The sequence below is a fragment of the Panicum hallii genome, chromosome 5, assembly GCF_002211085.1.
Source record: "Panicum hallii strain FIL2 chromosome 5, PHallii_v3.1, whole genome shotgun sequence".
NCBI classification, from domain to species: domain Eukaryota; kingdom Viridiplantae; phylum Streptophyta; class Magnoliopsida; order Poales; family Poaceae; genus Panicum; species Panicum hallii.
Genome location: NC_038046.1, coordinates 19240341 through 19259811, shown reverse-complemented (window position 1 = coordinate 19259811; position 19471 = coordinate 19240341). Strand labels below are relative to the sequence as shown.

Below are 19471 nucleotides of genomic sequence, written 5' to 3'. Positions count from 1 at the left end.
AGTGGTGCCGGCTGCTGTAAGACGAAAGGTCCTCACAGTGTGGGAATGACTGAAAGGGTACGTTAACCTAAGTGATCTCGCAGTTAAATAACCAATGGGGAACCTAGTTTCATTGTGCAGAAGTTGAAGAGTTTTTATGGAAAATAATTTATTTTGAGAGGTAATTTAGGATAAATTTGGGGAAGTTATTTGATTAATCATTTTTCAGGGATTTTATTCTGAAAAAGGGGATTTTCGAATTTCGTTCCAAATTTTCCTACCTTTACCATTATTGCAAATATATTACATACACTGCAACGTATTCCATGTTCATTTGGATCCTTTTTCCCAAATTTTTTGGGATTTGGATTCAAGGCTTGGGGGCTACGGGATACATATCATCGATGTCTTATTTTTTAAATTCTTTGGAAGATAAGGAAAGAAGATTCAAGACTAATTTGACCCTCAGCCTGATTCTTCAATTTAACCTAAGGCTCAGAGGCTACTCCATATGGAGTGCGATTTTCATCGCACCCCATATAAAAGAAGACTTAAAACTACTTGGGGCATGAGCACCTCGCTGCCTCAAAGCATCCAAGGAAGTACTCTGAAGACACCTCCAAGATGAAGTTTTAGAAGAACTCGAGGATGACTTTAGAAGTACTCGAAAGCCTGCAGTATTCGGCTACGAAAAGCTCGGGGGCTTGTCAGACCTAAATCTATGGGATTGCGCACATAGCATAGCATATTCTGGAATAAGGGATGGGATATGTCCCATACCTTATATCTATTTTAACTACTCGTATACGAGTAGAACTAGTCGGAACAGAAGGAAACTAGCCGAGTAGAACTCGGGTAGGACTCCTAAGCTAGTATCGGGCTAGGATTCCATGTAACCCTGTCCCTCAGACTATATAAGAGTGGGCAGGGACCCCCTCCAAACAACCATCAATAACCAATCCAAGGCAATACAAACCACCATACAGAACATAGCGTATTACTCACATCGTGGCCCGAACCTGTCTAAACCTTGTGTTGCTTGCACCTTCGAGTTTCTGATCTCAGTGACACCCTTCCTACAAGTCTACTATCATAGGGTATACCTAGGTAGGCTTGCCGGTAAAACACCGACACCCTAGGTGCTGGAGCAACACCTAGAGCGCTCGCCGACACCGGTTCACCAGCCTTGGGCGGTATCTGCCCCAGCGAGGCAGCCGTGACGGTCACCATCGTCTTGGTGCCAGCTGAGGGCAGTGTTTGCCCCGGTGCGGCCCAAGTGTAACCTGACGACGGGTCCACTATGATGGAGGGAGCATCCTTCTCCCTCACAGTATCATCCCCGACTACTTCCCTGACCTTTTGCCTCGAATGCTTGGGGCTTGGGGAACTAGTATCGATAATTCAAGAAAAAGGAGAGAGATCAATCCGAATTGGTAAACGAGAACAAGTAAAAGAACTCGCAAGTTCAAGAAAGAAACCTACCTGGGTGTCTCGTCTCCATCATCACCTGGCGAGATGCTCGCCCTGCTTTTCCGGCTGGCAACTCTTGGTTTCTTCAAGTGGCTAGGAAGAAGGTCACCACCGGAAGATCTCATGCCTTCCTGGGAGGTCCTTTTCCTCTTGCCTTTAATCACCTCTGTCAAGATACAATTGTCATCAGTACCCTCATCTTCCTCCCCACTAACTGGATCGATAGTGAGTCAAAAGATTTTGGGCGCCTGGAATGCCGACGGCATCATGTGACTCAGATGATCAATGTCCGGCATCGGAGGCATACTTCTATAGACATTCACATCATCCTACAGAAAGATTTCAAGATCTATCAGTACAAAATCAGATTAAAGGGTATCAAAAGTACTCGACAAAAGGATATGACTACTTACCCCTACCTGTTTGGGAGGGTTCTTCGCCAAATACAGGCTCGGCAAGTCTCAGCACCCATGAATACCCGGTTTACTCGTAGCACGGCTTTATTTTTCTCAATGCGCTCTACAAAAAACCGAAATGGATTTGATAGGCCAAGGTACTCAAAGCCAATCGTGCGCGCTTCTGCAGCGGCTAGATTTGCCTGACCACCCATGAGTACATCACTGATGCCCAGTGACTCTTGCATCTCTATGCTTCTTGATCATGCCGAGCAAGTCTTCAATTTGGCTCATGTCCTGACATGACAAGGTCCATTCGCCGGCAATCTTGAGTGCTCCACCAGTCCTCTCGGAAAGCGAGGGCTCATGGTTTCCAATATAGAACCATCGCTCCCTCCATCCCGACAGAATAGTTGGGAACTTGTAGGGGATGTACTTCTTTTCCATCCGTTGCCGCAACTGGATTCTAGCTCCACCGACTTCGTACATTTTGTCCTTGGTAGGCTGTGGCTTGAGATGAAAAAGGTAGCAAAAAAGATTGAAATGGGGTTCTATCCCTAAGAAAGCCTCACAGAAATGGACAAAGATGGCGATGTGAAGAATCGAATTGGGGTTGAGATGATGGAGCTGGATGCCATAATGGATGACAAGACCGCGGAAGAAATCAGAAGTCAGGAGGGCTAACCTGCACTCGACAAAATATTGAAACAAAACTATCTCTTCAGCCCTCTCGTATGGCCTCTTATCACCGGTGGCAGGGCACCACTGGATAATTTCCTTGGGCTAAAGAAAGCACTCATCTACCAGCCTTTTCAGATCAGCCTCAGAACACTTACTTGTTTTCCACCCATCGCCCACTGTGTAGCGGGATGGGAATCCTTCCCCTTCGTCTTGGTGGCGCTCTTTTTGCCAGTCATCCTTGTCGTCACGAGTCATTTTACTCGCATGCACTCAGGGGCTGAGGATTGGGGTGGTGGAGCAGCGCTCTAGAGGAGGACGAAAGTCTCGGCGACTACTCCTAACAGGATAAGATCAACTGCAATTGGCCTAGATCTGAATCTAGAGGTGGCGGCGGCAACTGCGAGACGGAGGAAGACGAAGGGCTAAAGCAGTGAAAGCACAAGCGAAAGGGTAAGTAAAACCTAAGTCACCATGCGGTCAAATAACTAGCAGTGGCCCAGCAATTACAGTGCAGAATGCGTTTAGTTTTTCTCAGGATAAGATTTGTTTTGAGCGGTAATTTTGGGTTACTTTGGAAAAGTTATTTTCTTAACCATTTTTTCAAGGATTCTATCCGAGAAAGGTAGTTTTTGAATTTCTGAACCAATTTACTCATTTTAACCATCAAATCAAATTCTTAATTTTTTACACAATCCATGCTACGAACTCTTTGGATCCTTTTTTCCAAACTTTGGGATTTGGATTCAAGGCTTGGGAGCTGCGGGACACGTGTCATCGACGGCTTATTTTTTAAATTTTTGGATGATAAAAGCAGAAGATTTAAGAGTAATCTGACCCTCAGTCTGATTCTTGATTCAACTTAAGGCTTGGGGCTACTCCATATGGATTGTAAGTTTTATCGCACCTCATATAAAAGAATACTTGAAAACTACTCGAGGCATGAGCACCTCACAACCTCGATGCAGCCAAGGAAGTACTCGGAAGACACCTTCGAGATGAAGTTCGGAAGAACTCGAAGATGTCTTCACAAGTACTCAGAAGCCTGCAGTACATGACTACGAAAAGCTCGGGGGTTTGTCAGATCCGGGGCCACGGGACTGCCCCATAGCGTACATATTCTAGAATAAGGGATGGGATATGGCCCACACCCTACACCAGTTGTAACTACTCGTAAAGGAATAGGATTAGTTAGAACAGAAGAAAACCACCTGAGTAGTAATCGGGTAGGACTAGAATTTCCATGTAACCCTATCCCCAAGACTATATGAGGGCGGGCAGGGACCCCCTCCAAACAATACACATCTAAGGCAATACAAACCACCACACAGAACATAGGGTATAACGCATACTGCGGCCCGAACCTGTCTAAAGTTTTGTGTTTATTGCACCTTCGAGTTCCTGTGATCTCAACGACACCCTACCTATAATTTACCACCTTGAAGGTATCCCTCGGTGGAATTGGAGGTTAAACACCGACGGGACGACCATATCATCATTAGTAGTTTATGACGTGCCCACAACCTTGAATGTAACAATTTTGTACTTTTGTACTTTATTTAAATCTTTTAGCTATGATTTCCGTATTTTACATAAGTGGTGCAAGGTATCATAAATGATAAACAAGAACCCAAAATTTTTAGAAGAAAGGAATAGTTGCGACCTTTGCTATGCACATAGTCTGATTCTTGCATCATTCTCAGCATAAGCACTGAGGATACATAAATTAAAGGGAAAAGAGCACGCACAATATGGAAAGCAAAGTTTATTGTAAATAGGAACCCAAAATAGTGATTGCATATTAGACTTTTGACATCCACAAACAACTATCGTCCGTTCCACCTAACATCCAGGCTGTCGAACTACCATCAGCTGTTGTAATCTTAGGGGCTGTTTGGTTTCCTACCTAACTTGCCACAGTCTGCCACGCCTAAAGTTGGACAGGTTTGACCAATTTAGGTACCTCTTTGGTGTGCAACCACAGTTGTGGTAAGATTCTTCTGCTGTTATTTTGATCCCACTTGTCAATGACTTGTAAAAGTGTGGCAAGATGCTCTTAGGCATAGTAAAGTGTGACGAAGAATCCGAGCGACTAACTTTAGACAAGTGTGGCAAGAAAAGTTACGGCAACTTATGACATGTTGGTCATGAAACCAAACAGCCCCTTAGTTCTTTACAATATATATCCAACAATCCCTTGTATACAACTCTGAAACGACATGTATTTTGCACGAGATGTAGTAACATGAGAAAGAGAATCGGCACTAAAAGGACATGTATTTTGATGCACACTAAAAGACAAAAACCTTGAACTGTTGACCCTCTGCATTTCAGGGAAGAATCGGTACTAGAAAATAGAATAGAACAGTTAACTAGAACCAAGTTGCTATCAAAACTGACCATGTTAACTGAACAATCATGATTCACAGCTCCGCAGGCTGTGTATATATATAATGACCATGCTGCAGCAAGAGCACACCCCCGTCCCCTCCCGCCCCCCCCCCCCCCCCCCGGCGCCAGCCACTGGGCGCCAGCCACGCACACACGTCAGCTTAGCCATGGTTAAGGAGAAGAAGGTGGCAGCAGCCGCCACCGAGGCTGAGGCAAAGCTTCTAGTGGAGCTGCTGGTCGGAGTGACCGACGGCGACCACGAACGCTTTCTGCTTAAGATCAAAGATCGCTTCGACCGGTGCGAGATATATATATATATATAGATATATATATAGATATATATATTATATACATATATATATGCATATTATATAATATATATATAAACATATATATATATATATCGTAGCTTAGCTTTCAGCTATATATATGTCCCAACTGTATATGCTGTTCTCTTCTTCGCAGCGTCGGCATGGAGCTTCCGACGATCGACTTGCGCGCCGAGGATCTGGCGGTGCAGGTGGAGGCCAATGCCGGAGGACGAGCGGCACCCAACATCTTCAACTCCATGACCAACACTGTCTTGGTATGACAATTTTAAAGGAAAGAAAACTGATGCAACTGCAACACCTAGTAGAATAAGCTAGAACATGAACGTCTGTCATTTTGCAGAAGAACTCGTGCAAGCATATGCGACTGTCTGCATGTAGACTGCATGTACAAGGACAAAAAGAATGCCAAATTAAATCTATTACATTATTATGTGCCAAGTTAAGTAGATCGTTTACAACCAAAATGTAAAAAAATTATCAATTTCCGAGGCCTGCTACTTTAGAACGATTAGATGATAGATTCATCATGACTATATATGAGCTCTGTGCAGTGGCAGGATACTAATACTAATTAATGTGTTCGGTTTTGCTGCTTACTGATAGGATGCTGCGGACACACTGCAATTTCTACCCAGCAATTGGAAGACCAAGTATACCATCCTGCATAAAACCAGTGCTGTCTTCAGGCCACGAAGGTTCGTAGCTGGAGAACATGTGGCATTTATTTCTTCGTACTATTTCTTATTTCTCAACAAACGCTATATATTTGCCTTATTGTGATGAGAGTTTTGAATTGTCAAATTGCATATATATATATATATATATATATATAGCGGACGTGTGTCTGATCAATACACCAATTGGAATATTTTATATATGTTACTACTTGGGCTCACCTTTTTCTGTTTCCTTTGCAAAAAGTTATTTTGCATAAGACACATATTGCTTTACCATTATATTCTGGTTCATTTCATATTTCAATTTTAGCTAACCTTTATGCTTCGTTCTCCCCCTTTTTTCTTTTCTTGAAGAATGACTCTGCTATTAGGGTCTCCAGGATCTGGGAAAACTACATTGCTCAAAGCATTGATTGGAAAGCTAGACTCAGGAGTCAAGGTAAATATCCAGTTTTTTCTTCTAATGGTATACATGGATGTCTTGGGACTCGCTTTTCCTGGTCTTGGATACATCTAGTGAATCAACCGATCGATACTATATATACCTAGCATACATTTTCCTTGCCATGGAACTGACTTGGGCAACTGATACCTACTCCTTTCATCCCATAAAAAGTGTGATTCTAATTTTTCTTTAAAACTGATTAGTAGTAGCGCTAAAAGACTTCCATGTCCTCATTTGTTGGCTAGCTACATGCAATTAGTTTTTGCATATAAATCAAATTTGACCACTTAATTAGGTAAGTAGTTGAGATCTAATTTTTATGATTGCACTCTTTGTAGGATTTTTTTCAAATGAAGGATTGCATTTTTCATGGGAAGGAGGGAGTATCTCTCTAATAAATGGCAAAAGTATCACTTATGATGAAGTCATGACATTGTTTTTTATATTAGAAGTTGGAATGATCTATGGGCATATAGATGTTTTTTCTTCAAAACTGTTTATAATAGTCTGAGTTGACACAAACCATCTATGTACGATAACAGTAAAGTTTACGTCCTAAACATCATATACTTGAAAATTGATGGAGTAGTTAGGAACCTGCAACTCGATCTGGATATTAGTAGTTTTTAATATGTACCGGCTATGACTTTGGACCGAATTCAATGTGACCGTATCATGATATCTCAATTAGTAGTACCTTTCAAAGTAAAACCTATGGACTACATGATTTCTGTGATGGTAAAGATTTCCATATGCCCCGCCAGGGGTGAAGCTATTGTGACAGTTTGTGTACTTGTAATGCTAGATATATATTTTGTTCGTGTGAAATATGTGTTTGTTTGTATAAAGCTCATGTGTGCTTATGTGAAGCTTTTGAAAATTTAAAGAGCAAGTAAAAAGGGGTATTTTATAATTATAGAAAAACGTAGAGTTGTTTTTGCAAAAAGTATTTGGATTAGGGTAATTTCAAAATAAGTGAAAGGTGGATTTGTAAACATGTTTTTCTTATTTTATCCCTTGTAAAAAAATATATATATATTTATCCAAAAGTTTCATTTGAAATGTGTGTGTTGAAATATGTAAAACAAAATTTGGGTAAAATGGTGAAAATAGGGGTATTTATGTAATTTTATAAAAGTACAAGTCTTTTTTATGCAAATAATCGATTTACAAAAGTAACTTTCAAAATTATTCAGGGTTAAAGTGTAAAAAGTGTAAGTCATCATGACATGTGTATCCAATCATTGTGACGAGTCTATCCCGTCATCATGACGTGTCACAAATGTTTGCATTTAGATCCTGAATTTTATAAAGTTACGCTCTTTAGGACAAAAGCAATTCAAATCCAACTTTTATTCAAAATTTCATATTTAAAGATATAAGTTTTGAGTTTTTAAACTTGAGCCCTAAAGAAATGTTGTAGAGTTTGAAAAACTCTCCAACTTTCATTTTGGGCATTTCTCCATTAGGGTTTTAAATCAATGGGAAATTTTGCTTTACAAACAAGTCCCTGCAGTTTTCTAAAATTGCGCATAAGTCCTTGGGAAATCTCTTTTCCCCTTCTCCTCTGTTCTCTTATCCCTGGCGCCTTTATCCTTTTCCCCACCGGCCCTGGCTCCATTCCTATCCCCGCTTTCTTTTTCCCCTCTCTCTCCTCTAAGCGCAGCTGGCGGTGGCGGGGTGCTTCTGCCCCGGTGGCGCAGGCACACGGTGCAGCGCAGCTGGCGGCAGCGGCCCAGGCGGCCCGGCGTGGGCCCCGAGCGGCGGCCGCAGGAGCACTCGGGCGCGGCTGCGGGTGCACGCGGAGCGGCGCGGCTCGGGCTGAGCGGCGCGCGGCGCGGGCAGGCCCGGACGGGAGCGAGCGCGTGCGCGCGGGTGAGTGGAGGCGCGCTGGCACGCAGGAGGCGGACGCGGCTCGGCCCAGGAGCAGGCGCGCGCGTGCCCAGCAAGCTGGCGGCATGAGGCACAGCGTGGGTGGGGGCGCGCAGCTGGCGCGAGCGGGCGCGTGAGCGCGGCAGGTCGGGCGAGCGCGCGGTGCGATCTGGAGCAGGCGCTGGGCGCCGGCAGCGGGGGGCGGTGGCTCGGCATGGGCGCGACGCAGGTGCTGGCGGCGCGCAGCGCGGAAAAGCAGGCGGAGCAGAGCAGACCCAAGCGGTGGGCTGTGCAGACGCAGAACCTGTGGGCTGGCACCGGCGGCGTGTGGGTGCGGCGCTAGAACAAGGCCGTGGCAGGTGGTGGCACGGCAGCTACTGGGTCCAGCGCGGGAGTTAGCAGCGGGACACAGGAGCAGCTTGAACGGCGCTGGAGCACGGAAACAGCACTAGGGGACGGCGCTGGGCTTGGACGGAGAAGAGCGGCTAGGGACTGGCGGCGCAGGGGCTCGCTGCGGTTGGCGCGAGCGCTGCGCGTGCGTGCGGGAGGCGTGGAGCAAACGCGTGAGCAGCAGTGCGATACGGGCCAAGGACGCGCGCGGTTCGGGCGTGCGCGGAGGGAGGTGAGGCGTGGCGGCTCGGGACCGACTCGCACGGAGGGCAACGAGGTCGCGCACGGCGGTAACTTGGCAAGGACGGCCGCGGAGGGACCTGCGACGCGGCAAGGCCGAGGCGAGCGCGAGTTCGGCAGTAGGAAGGGCTGTGCAGGGCGACAACATGCAGGGCAACGGCGCGCAAGACGACAGCGTGTAGCGCATAGCGGTGTCTCCGCTGGGCGAACTCAGGCCGCGACCGAGTTGGTGTGCAGGAGGGTCGCACGTGATGGACATTAGAGGCCGTCGAGGAAAAGGCAGCGGAAGGCACGGCCCTAATACAGGCAGACCACGGTCCTCGCGAAGGCGGAGGTGTGAGTATGGCATGGCGAATCAGAAAGAGAAGCCGCGAAGCGAAGGCAGTGGTCGGGCGTGACGAGATCGGAGGAGATGCGGTGCAGCCAGGCATGACGAGCTCCCTTCACCCATGCGGAGGTTGAGGCGGAAGCAACGCGACGCGGGTTTGACGTGCAACGCAAGACCGGTGGCAGTGGTGGGTCAAACCGGATAGCGTCGCAACAGGTGGAGAGGGCGGCGAAGTTACAGGACCCAGAGGTCCGAGCGGAACTGAACCGGCATGCTCGCGAATGCGAGCGGAAGCGTTTTACCGGTGGCCGGCTCAGCTCATGAGCAGGAAAACCCTGGGGTTCGCGGAGAAGTTGGTATAGCGAACCCATTCGGCTCCATCGTCTCGTCCCATGATCCACGACATCCAACAGTTCTTACCCTCGTGGATCGCTCAACCGCTATCACCACGAGTCACCACAGAGACTACTCCTTCGGCCATCTTTCACCCACGGCAACCCTTCCCAGCAAACTCCTTCGTCATCCACGGAATCTCGTCATCGTCGAGCTTTTCTCTTCGCCGATCCTGTTCGCCACGGGAATTCACTTTTCACCCGTTCTCCTCTACAACCAAGGCTACCCCAAGGTTTGCCCTGATACACTAAATCTTCCTAATGCCGGCGACTCCTTTGCCGGAATATCATCGTTATCTTACTGTTATCTGTTTTCCCCCGACCAGGGACTTAATTGCTTCGATTTAGAAAGTTCTAGGGTGTTTTCTATAAGATTTCCAGAACTTTCTTTATTTCAAATCAGTGAACTTCTACATTTCATAGATTTTCGTAAGGAGTTCATAAAAATACAAAATCAGTTTTGTTTGAAACCCTAGGTTGAAATCTACAAGTTTTATGTTATGATCTTGAGTGAAAGTCTTTGAATTGTGATCTAGGTTGAATACTAAGAAATGAATGCTTTATTTGTACCTTGAGTTGTATGCATGTGTTGTAGCTAAAGGGGTAATCATAGGATATATGTCTTAGGCAGAAAGGTGCGATATCTGGTTAATCCTTTCCCACGAAGTGCTCATATCCTTGCCGTCAAGACGTTATCCTTGTCTTGATTGCCGTTTCCTTAAGATTCTCTTCGTATAAAGATCCTCGTTAGTTCATGTGCATCTGTTGCTTAGCTTATACATCTCTGCAGCTGCGTTTCAGCATCAGCTTTTGGTTCAGCCGCTAAGCATCCATTTCCTTTGAGTCTATGATGTTCTGTGTAACAACTGTCAACCGATGCATTTCTTTTGATATGTTTCTACCATCGGTTGGTTAGCTGATACGGTTGTTATCTTTCTAATATCGGCTACCGCCGATACAACTCTTTTGTTCTGTCCTACATCGGCTGCACATAGTCGATGTATCGGAGGTGCACACACGATCTTAGGGTTCTTGCTATCGGCCGATCCAAGCCGATTCTAGTTGTTTTCCATATCCATCTAATATGGCAGATCAATCCTTAGTTTTCCCATCCTTACCCACACACTTCTATCAGCTGATTTATCAGCTAAGAAGTCGGCTATATACCTATCGGTCACATACCCTTAACCACACTCCAATCGGCTGTACGTCACTCAATAGTTGTGCTGACGTAATCGAGTCGATACAACCACACCTAGTTACCTAGGATAACACTTAAGCACATCTCAGTCAAGACACAACTGTTTTAGGAATCATCCCTCTGCTGAAGTAATTGATGCTTTCATCGATCAATTAGGAACCGATGCCCCTTTCAATCGACTAAACCCCCGTTGTTTCCAGTCGGCTCTGTTGTAACCCTCAACAAGTAGCCGATTCTAATTAGTTGTCCACCTAGAGCTCGATCTAAGTTTAGTTTCAGATCTTTTTGGTCTGAATAGTGTGTTATATGAGTGCTGGATTGCAACTGTATTGTGAAGTAAGGTAGTTTTATGTGCACACTTTGAATGAAATGTTGCATGGCATGTAGATACGACTACTTCCGCACACGGTACCTACAAGATCTCCCAGGAGTCTGCAGAGGATGTTCCTGAAGACCAAGTGAATGTCACCAAGGGATTATACCGTTTGAAGCACGTTGGAGCCCTCAGGAGTGGACTCGCGTACTTTAGCCGGTATAATTCAGGTTGGTTCTGCCACAACTGGTATCAGAGCTATAAGGTTACTCTGGAGGTACATTTTACCTTAAAAATACTTTCAGTATAAACGTTTGACCAACAAAATGTTTGACAAAGCCGCGTTGGATTCGTTAAGAATTGTACTTAGTACGTAAAGCCCTAGGGTAATGCTTATGAGGGAATTAGAGATGGCTATAATATATATATAACTCTAACTACCAGCATTACTTTTCTGTCAAAACTTAAATTCATGCACAACTCAACCTTATATTCTGTAACGACACCTTCGATGATGAGGTAAGAAGATAAGAATCCTCAGCTAACTGGGGAGTTAGCCTTCCCGTCGGTGATGCGAACCGAACGTTGTTTCTCAAGCAGTGGCCTACTTGAGATGCTGCCAATGTACCAATTTCGGTTGACTACATTGGGAGTATATGGTTCGGCGTAGGGTATGGCGATCGCAGTTCATACCCCCGCATTTTGCGGTACCCCCGTGAATACGTTATCTCGATAACGTATGTTAACGTTGTCTGTACGGCGGTAATTGTACAGATGTTGTTTCTATAATGAACAGTAATGATTGGGAACGCTTTCATGACATGCTGGCATGAAAGGTTTAGTATATACATACTGTGTTTTCTGCAGGTATGCTAACCACGATTCGATAGGTTCTGAACGGGTAGGATTTATCGACTAGCTATTACAGAGAGAGACGTATTTATATGATGCCACCGTAATTAACCACGTAAGACCAAGGTTACTTGGCAGTTATTTTTGTTTGTGAGGACGTGTAGAACGTGCATGCATTATGTCATCTTGGATTGATTTGATTGCCTTGCTTGTTATGTTATTGTACTAAAATGTGTGCTTGTATCTGAATGCCGTCTAGACTTTGTGTTGTAGGAGCCAACGTAATCTGCTAGGCTAACCTGGAGTTGAGACGGTCTTTTGTGAACCAAGTGGATTGGGTCATGTTTGGACCTTAATCGCCAATCCTAGCTTGACAGCTAAATCAAAACCCTTGATCTTGTTTTGAATCTGTTTCGGCAGAACCATTGAGTTCTTCCCTTTGATGGTTACATCTTGATAATCATCAGCAAACCCTTCAATCCATCATTCAGTGATTCATCCATCCTTTCATGATGTTGTACCCTATATTGTGGGCTATTCTGGATTACAACATCTGAGAGTTGCACCTTCGATTTTTGCTCAGATGATTTTTGATAAATTAAAAAGATATATAACAATAATTACTTTTTGAATACAATTCTCCCAGCAAAAGTCATGCATCATAGCATATACCATCTTTGGTCAGTGCATGGTGTTGCATCGTCGTTGAAAGATCCGTAGACTAACTAACGGGTGTGCCTCCGATACAACTTCGGGTTATCTTGGGTTTCCTAAGGTCTATCTTGTTGCTGTTGGCACTACAAGGTTGTTATTCCTCTTTTGTGGTGGTGTTTAATCACCTGACCATGTTGCCGTGTCGGAACCTAAGGCCTCATGTGCACTGCAGTCACATGATTGAGCAATTAGGGGCGCACTGGTGACTAGGTATATGTGACGTAACCCCACTGCAATCTCTTTTTTTATGCAACCTTATTAGTGTCCTAACTTTTGATCCTCGTTCAAGGATATAGACCAACCCAGGTGTTCGTTACGAGAGAACGGTTGTAGAGTGCGAGTCATATGCATCATCAACTCATGAGAGTATGCATCATACTTTATGCATTTCTTACGTGCATACATTGCAAGTATCATCATTCTTGCATCATGGTGTATGCATCATTTGGTCAGCATCATGGTAATTGCATTGTGTCATATGCACCATTTCAATCGTGCGTGAAATCCTCCATCCTCGTGTTGCATCATCATTGCAATTATACATCTCAACAGTGCATCATGATCATGGTTATATATCAAGCATTGCACTCTAAGTTGGGGCATTTTGTCATTATTCCTTGATTGCATCAGTATAAATAGGCATATTTTGCAATCAACATCATCTAAATCATTCAGATAATAAACTCTGAGCAGGAATGTTTCCAACATCCCTTATCAATTTCTCGTACTATTCTCACTTGCTATCCCTAAGTTTTGTGATGAATGTTGTTGACATTTATCATCCTCATGTAGTGATTTCAACTCTATGAGAACTTGATCACCTTTTTCTCTCTTATTTTATCATACTCATCCATAAAAAATCTATCCATGCTTTCGTCATACTCCAACGGCTTTTACTATCAACATCAACCTTCTCTGGTGTGTTTGCTTCCTGCCGTTTTTGATGGGTGATTTGCTTCTCTTCCTTTAAAAGTCTTTCGTCCTGAATCTCGGGACGAGATTCTTTTTAGGGGGGAAGGCTGTGACAGTTCGTGTACTTGTAATACTAGACATATATTTTGTTCGTGTGAAATATGTGTTTGTTTGTATAAAGCTCATGTGTGCTTATGTGAAGCTTTTGAAAATTTAAAGTGCAAGTAAAAAGGGGTATTTTGTAATTATAGAAAAACCTAGGGTTGTTTTTGCAAAAAGTATTTGGATTAGGGTAATTTCAAAATAAGTGAAAGGTGGATTTGTAAACATGTTTTTCTTATTTTATCCCTTGTAAAAAAAATATATATATATTTATCCAAAAGTTTCATTTGAAATGTGTGTGTTGAAATATGTAAAAAAATTTGGGTAAAATGGTGAAAATAGGGGTATTTATGTAATTTTATAAAGTACAAGTCTTTTTATGCAAATAATCGATTTACAAAAGTATTTTCAAAATTACTCAGGGTTAAAGTGTAAAAATTGTAAGTCATCATGACATGTGTATCCAATCATTATGACGAGTCTATCCCTCATGACGATAAATGCTTGCATTTAGGTCCTGAATTTTATAAAGTTACGCTCTTTAGGACAAAAACAATTCAAATCCAACTTTTGTTCAAAATTTCATATTTAAAGATATAAGTTTTGAGTTTTTGAACTTGAGCCCTAAAGAAATGTTGTAGAGTTTGAAAAACTCTCCAACTTTCATTTTGGGCATTTCTCCATTAGGGTTTTAAATCAATGGGAAATTTTGCTTTACAAACAAGTCCCTGCAGTTTTCTAAAATTGCGCATAAGTCCTTGGGAAATCTCTTTTCCCCTTCTCCTCTGTTCTCTTATCCCTGGCGCCTTTATCCTTTTCCCCACCGGCCCTGGCTCCATTCCTATCCCCGCTTTCTTTTTCCCCTCTCTCTCCTCTAAGCGCAGCTGGCGGTGGCGGAACGGGGTGCTTCTGCCCCGGTGGCGCAGGCACACGGCGCAGCGCAGCTGGCGGCAGCGACCCTGGCGGCCCGGCGTGGGCCCCGAGCGGCGGCCGCAGGAGCGCTCGGGCGCGGCTTCGGGTGCGCGCGGAGCGGCGCGGCTCGGGCCGAGCGGCGCGCGGCGCAGGCAGGCCCGGACGGGAGCGAGCGCATGTGCACGGGTGAGTGGAGGCGCGCTGGCGCGCAGGAGGTGGACGCGGCTCGGCCCAGGAGCAGGCGCGCGCGTGCCCAGCGAGCTGGCGGCGTGCGGCACAGCACGGGCGGGGGCCCGCAGCTGGCGCGAGCGGGCGCGTGAGCGCGGCAGGTCGGGCGAGCGCGCGGTGCGAGCTGGAGCAGGCGCTGGGCGCCAGCGGCGCGGGGCGGTGGCTCGGCATGGGCGCGACGCAGGTGCTGGCGGCGCGCAGCGCAGAAAAGCAGGCGGAGCAGAGCAGACCCAAGCGGCGGGCTGTGCAGACGCAGAAGCTGTGGGCTGGCACCGGCGGCGTGTGGGTGCGGCGCCAGAACAAGGCCGTGGCAGGTGGTGGCGCGGCAGGTACTGGGTCCAGCGCGGGAGTTAGCAGCGCGACACTGGAGCAGCTTGAACGGCGCTGGAGCACGGAAACAGCACTAGGGGACGGCACTGGGCTTGGACGGAGAAGAGCGGCTAGGGACTGGCGGCGCAGGGGCTCGCTGCGGTTGGCGCGAGCGCTGCACGGGCATGCGGGAGGCGTGGAGCAAACGTGTGAGCAGCAGTGCGATGCGGGCCAAGGACGCGCGCGGTTCGGGCGTGCGCGGAGGGAGGTGAGGCGTGGCGGCTCAGGACCGACTCGCACGGAGGGAAACGAGGTAGCGCATGGCGGTAACTTGGCAAGGACGGCCGCGGAGGGACCTGCGACGCGGCAAGGCCGAGGCGAGCGCGAGTCCGGCAGTAGGAAGGGCTGTGCAGGGTGACAACGTGCAGGGCAACGGCGTGCAAGACGACAGCGTGTAGCGCATAGCGGTGTCTCCGCTGGGCGAACTCAGGCCGCGACCGAGTTGGTGTGCAGGAGGGTCGTGCGTGATGGACATTAGAGGCCGTCGAGGAAAAGGCAGCGGAAGGCACGGCCCTAATACAGGCAGACCACGGTCCTCGCGAAGGCGGAGGTGTGAGTATGGCGTGGCGAATCGGAAAGAGAAGCCGCGAAACGAAGGCAGTGGTCGGGCGTGACGAGCTCGGAGGAGATGCGGTGCAGCGAGGCATGACGAGCTCCATTCACCCATGCGGAGGATGAGGCGGAAGCAACGCTTTGACGTGCAACGCAAGACCGGTGGCGGTGGTGGGTCAAACTGGATAGCGTCGCAACAGGTGGAGAGGGCGGCGAAGTTACAGGACCCAGAGGTCCGAGCGGAACTGAACCGGCACGCTCGCGAATGCGAGCGGAAGCGTTTTACCGGTGGCCGGCTCAGCTCATGAGCAGGAAAACCCTGGGGTTCGCGGAGAAGTTGATATAGCGAACCCATTCGGCTCCATCGTCTCGTCCCATGATCCACGACATCCAATAGTTCTTACCCTCATGGATCGCTCAACCGCTATCACCACGAGTCACCACAGAGACTACTCCTTCGGCCATCTTTCACCCACGGCAACCCTTCCCGGCAAACTCCTTCGTCATCCACGGAATCTCATCATCGTCGAGCTTTTCTCTTCGCCGATCCTGTTCGCCACGGGAATTCACTTTTCACCCGTTCTCCTCTACAACCAAGGCTACCCCAAGGTTTGCCCTGATACACTGAATCTTCCTAATGCCGGCGACTCCTTTGCCGGAATATCATCGTTATCTTCCTGTTATCTGTTTTCCCCCGACCAGGGACTTAATTGCTTCGATTTAGAAAGTTCTAGGGTGTTTTCTATAAGATTTCCAGAACTTTCTTTATTATCTTGAGTGAAAGTCTTTGAATTGTGATCTAGGTTGAATACTAAGAAATGAATGCTTTATTTGTACCTTGAGTTGTATGCATGTGTTGTAGCTAAAGGGGTAATCATAGGATATATGTCTTAGGCAGAAAGGTGCGATATCTGGTTAATCCTTTCCCACGAAGTGCTCATATCCTTGCCGTCAAGACGTTATCCTTGTCTTGATTGCCGTTTCCTCAAGATTCTCTTCGTATAAAGATCCTCGTTAGTTCATGTGCATCTGTTGCTTAGCTTATACATCTCTGCAGCTACGTTTCAGCATCAGCTTTTGGTTCAGCCGCTAAGCATCCATTTCCTTTGAGTCTATGATGTTCTGTGTAACAACTGTCAACCGATGCATTTCTTTTGATATGTTTCTACCATCGGTTGGTTAGCTGATACGGTTGTTATCTTTCTAATATCGGCTACCGCCGATACAACTCTTTTGTTCTGTCCTACATCGGCTGCACATAGTCGATGTATCGGAGGTGCACACACGATCTTAGGGTTCTTGCTATCGGCCGATCCAAGCCGATTCTAGTTGTTTTCCATATCCATCTAATATGGCAGATCAATCCTTAGTTTTTCCATCCTTACCCACACACTTCTATCAGCTGATTTATCAGCTAAGAAGTCGGCTATATACCTATCGGTCACATACCCTTAACCACACTCCAATCGGCTGTACGTCACTCAATAGTTGTGCTGACGTAATCGAGTCGATACAACCACACCTAGTTACCTAGGATAACACTTAAGCACATCTCAGTCAAGACACAACTGTTTTAGGAATCATCCCTCTGCTGAAGTAATCGATGCTTTCATCGATCAATTAGGAACCGATGCCCCTTTCAATCGACTAAACCCCCGTTGTTTCCAGTCGGCTCTGTTGTAACCCTCAACAAGTAGCCGATTCTAATTAGTTGTCCACCTAGAGCTCGATCTAAGTTTAGTTTCAGATCTTTTTGGTCTGAATAGTGTGTTATATGAGTGCTGGATTGCAACTGTATTGTGAAGTAAGGTAGTTTTATGTGCACACTTTGAATGAAATGTTGCATGGCATGTAGATACGACTACTTCCGCACACGGTACCTACAAGATCTCCCAGGAGTCTGCAGAGAATGTTCCTGAAGACCAAGTGAATGTCACCAAGGGATTATACCGTTTGAAGCACGTTGGAGCCCTCGGGAGTGGACTCGCGTACTTGAGCAGGTATAATTCAGGTTGGTTCTGCCACAGCTATACGAGAAAGCCGCAGGGGTCGGATGCATTAAATGCTAGGATCGGTTGGGGTCGGCCATATGGATGAACAATGCTAAATAGTAATTTTTTATTGATTTTAGCAAATTTTATCGGGGTCCAGCGACCCCGGCTCCGCCCCCGTGCCCCGCCAATCCGACAAACTCTCTCTATAACCAGCAAATATTGAACTGCAATATATGGTAGCTAAGAGTAGAATACACTTTTGTCTTATAGTGTTGAGCAATCTCGGTCATAAGATCACGTCAGATTTGTTATGTGTATAATTAACAGGTTTCGGGGAAGATCACTTACAATGGGCGCGAAATGAATGAGATCGTCCGTGAGAAGATTGCCGCATATGTAAGCCAAAGTGACCTCCACAGTGAGGAGATGACTGTAAGGGAGACGCTGGCCTTCTCTGCGAAATGCCAAGGTGCCGGCGATGGTTACGGTAATAACATGGTGCACAACATCTATATTTTAAATATAATTTTTAGTAATCGGAGAAGGATATGGTGTATGTCAAAGTGAGATAGATATTTTTTTCTTCTATATGAGTTTAAAGAAACTAAAAAACGCAGCATACAAGGAAATATAAGTGAGAATATGAATTGCTTTTGGGCTTGTTTGGGCACACCGGAGTCCATCTACTTCCTCGGACTAATGGTGAAAAAAATAAACCAAGTATAACTTTGTATCAACCTCAATCTGAAGTAGCCGAAATATTTCCTCTTATCTATTGAGTTTATGAGGTAATCATATACTCCCTTTACTTTTTTACAAGGCCTTCTCATTTCATTGGGACAAGACTTTGGCTGATAATAATTAGTTTATTACATTACGATTTTGTGACACATGAAATTATAATTATAAGAAAATATTTTACTACGAGTCTAAAGGTATCAACTTTGGAAAGTTATGTATTAATAACAAAATAAAACAAACCATATAGTTTTGAAGCATGGATAATGCCGGCCCCAGCCTGGTCAGATTATTCAGAATTTTGACCCAGGAGGCTAGGACGGCGAGCCTATTAATTATGTGCCGGCCGGGCCGTGGTTTCTAGGTTTTCTAATGCTCTTCTGATTACTTAACTGAGTCATGATCTCGATCTATTGGTCAGATTTGTTAACTGAGCTGATGAGAAGGGAGAGGGAAGCAAACGTCACGCCCGATGTCCACATCTCCTTGTTCATGAAGGTCAAATTGCCCTACCAATGCCCTACTATAATTGCGTTTGTTTAATTAATTTCTCGAACATATTTGTAAATCTTACAGATAAGAAAATATTATAAAGTACTCAAATTTATAAATGTGGCGTATTCTTTACCATGGAATTTTTCAGCGAGCCCATTTTCCATGTTGAATACAACTCTTACGAAGGTGACACAGCCCATTTCTAGCGTTTGTGCAAGTGCTACCACTCTTTCCTCTTCTGTTTTTCCATCTTAACCCTTGGTGGACCCCAAGATTCGAATCTAGGGTAGACCAAGCAAACATTTCACAGCGTAATTCGGTATAATTAATAGCACTTTAATAACAATATGCTATATAATAACTAAATTTATAATAACATAACTAAAAGTCTCATAATACGTTTATATCAACAAAATTAGTTTGGAACTCGAATAAATTAAAATATAAAGAGTTGCAACATTATTAAGATCTTACATAAATAGAATATTACAATACTAGCT

The 19471-nt window shown here is 45.5% G+C and overlaps 1 protein-coding gene across 1 annotated transcript; it reads left to right on the top strand.

The window, feature by feature from the left end:
- Positions 1–5080: 5080 nt before the first annotated feature.
- LOC112892540 (ABC transporter G family member 37-like) lies at positions 5081–19019 on the top strand. Its single transcript, XM_025959678.1, has 6 exons — positions 5081–5211; positions 5379–5499; positions 5849–5940; positions 6277–6361; positions 18066–18225; positions 18898–19019. Exons 1-6 carry the CDS (start codon positions 5081–5083, stop codon positions 19017–19019), a joined length of 711 nt encoding a protein of 236 aa, XP_025815463.1.
- Positions 19020–19471: the final 452 nt, after the last annotated feature.

What these genes read in the sequence shown, in the direction of transcription:
- LOC112892540 (XM_025959678.1), top strand. Translation starts at nt 5,081, where the DNA reads ATGGTTAAGGAGAAGAAGGTGGCAGCAGCCGCCACCGAGGCTGAGGCA. An exon ending in CCATGACCAACACTGTCTTG is followed by an intron (nt 5,500 to 5,848) that starts GTATGACAATTT and finishes GCTTACTGATAG; the next exon opens with GATGCTGCGGACACACTGCA. An exon ending in AGGTGCCGGCGATGGTTACG is followed by an intron (nt 18,226 to 18,897) that starts GTAATAACATGG and finishes TCTATTGGTCAG; the next exon opens with ATTTGTTAACTGAGCTGATG.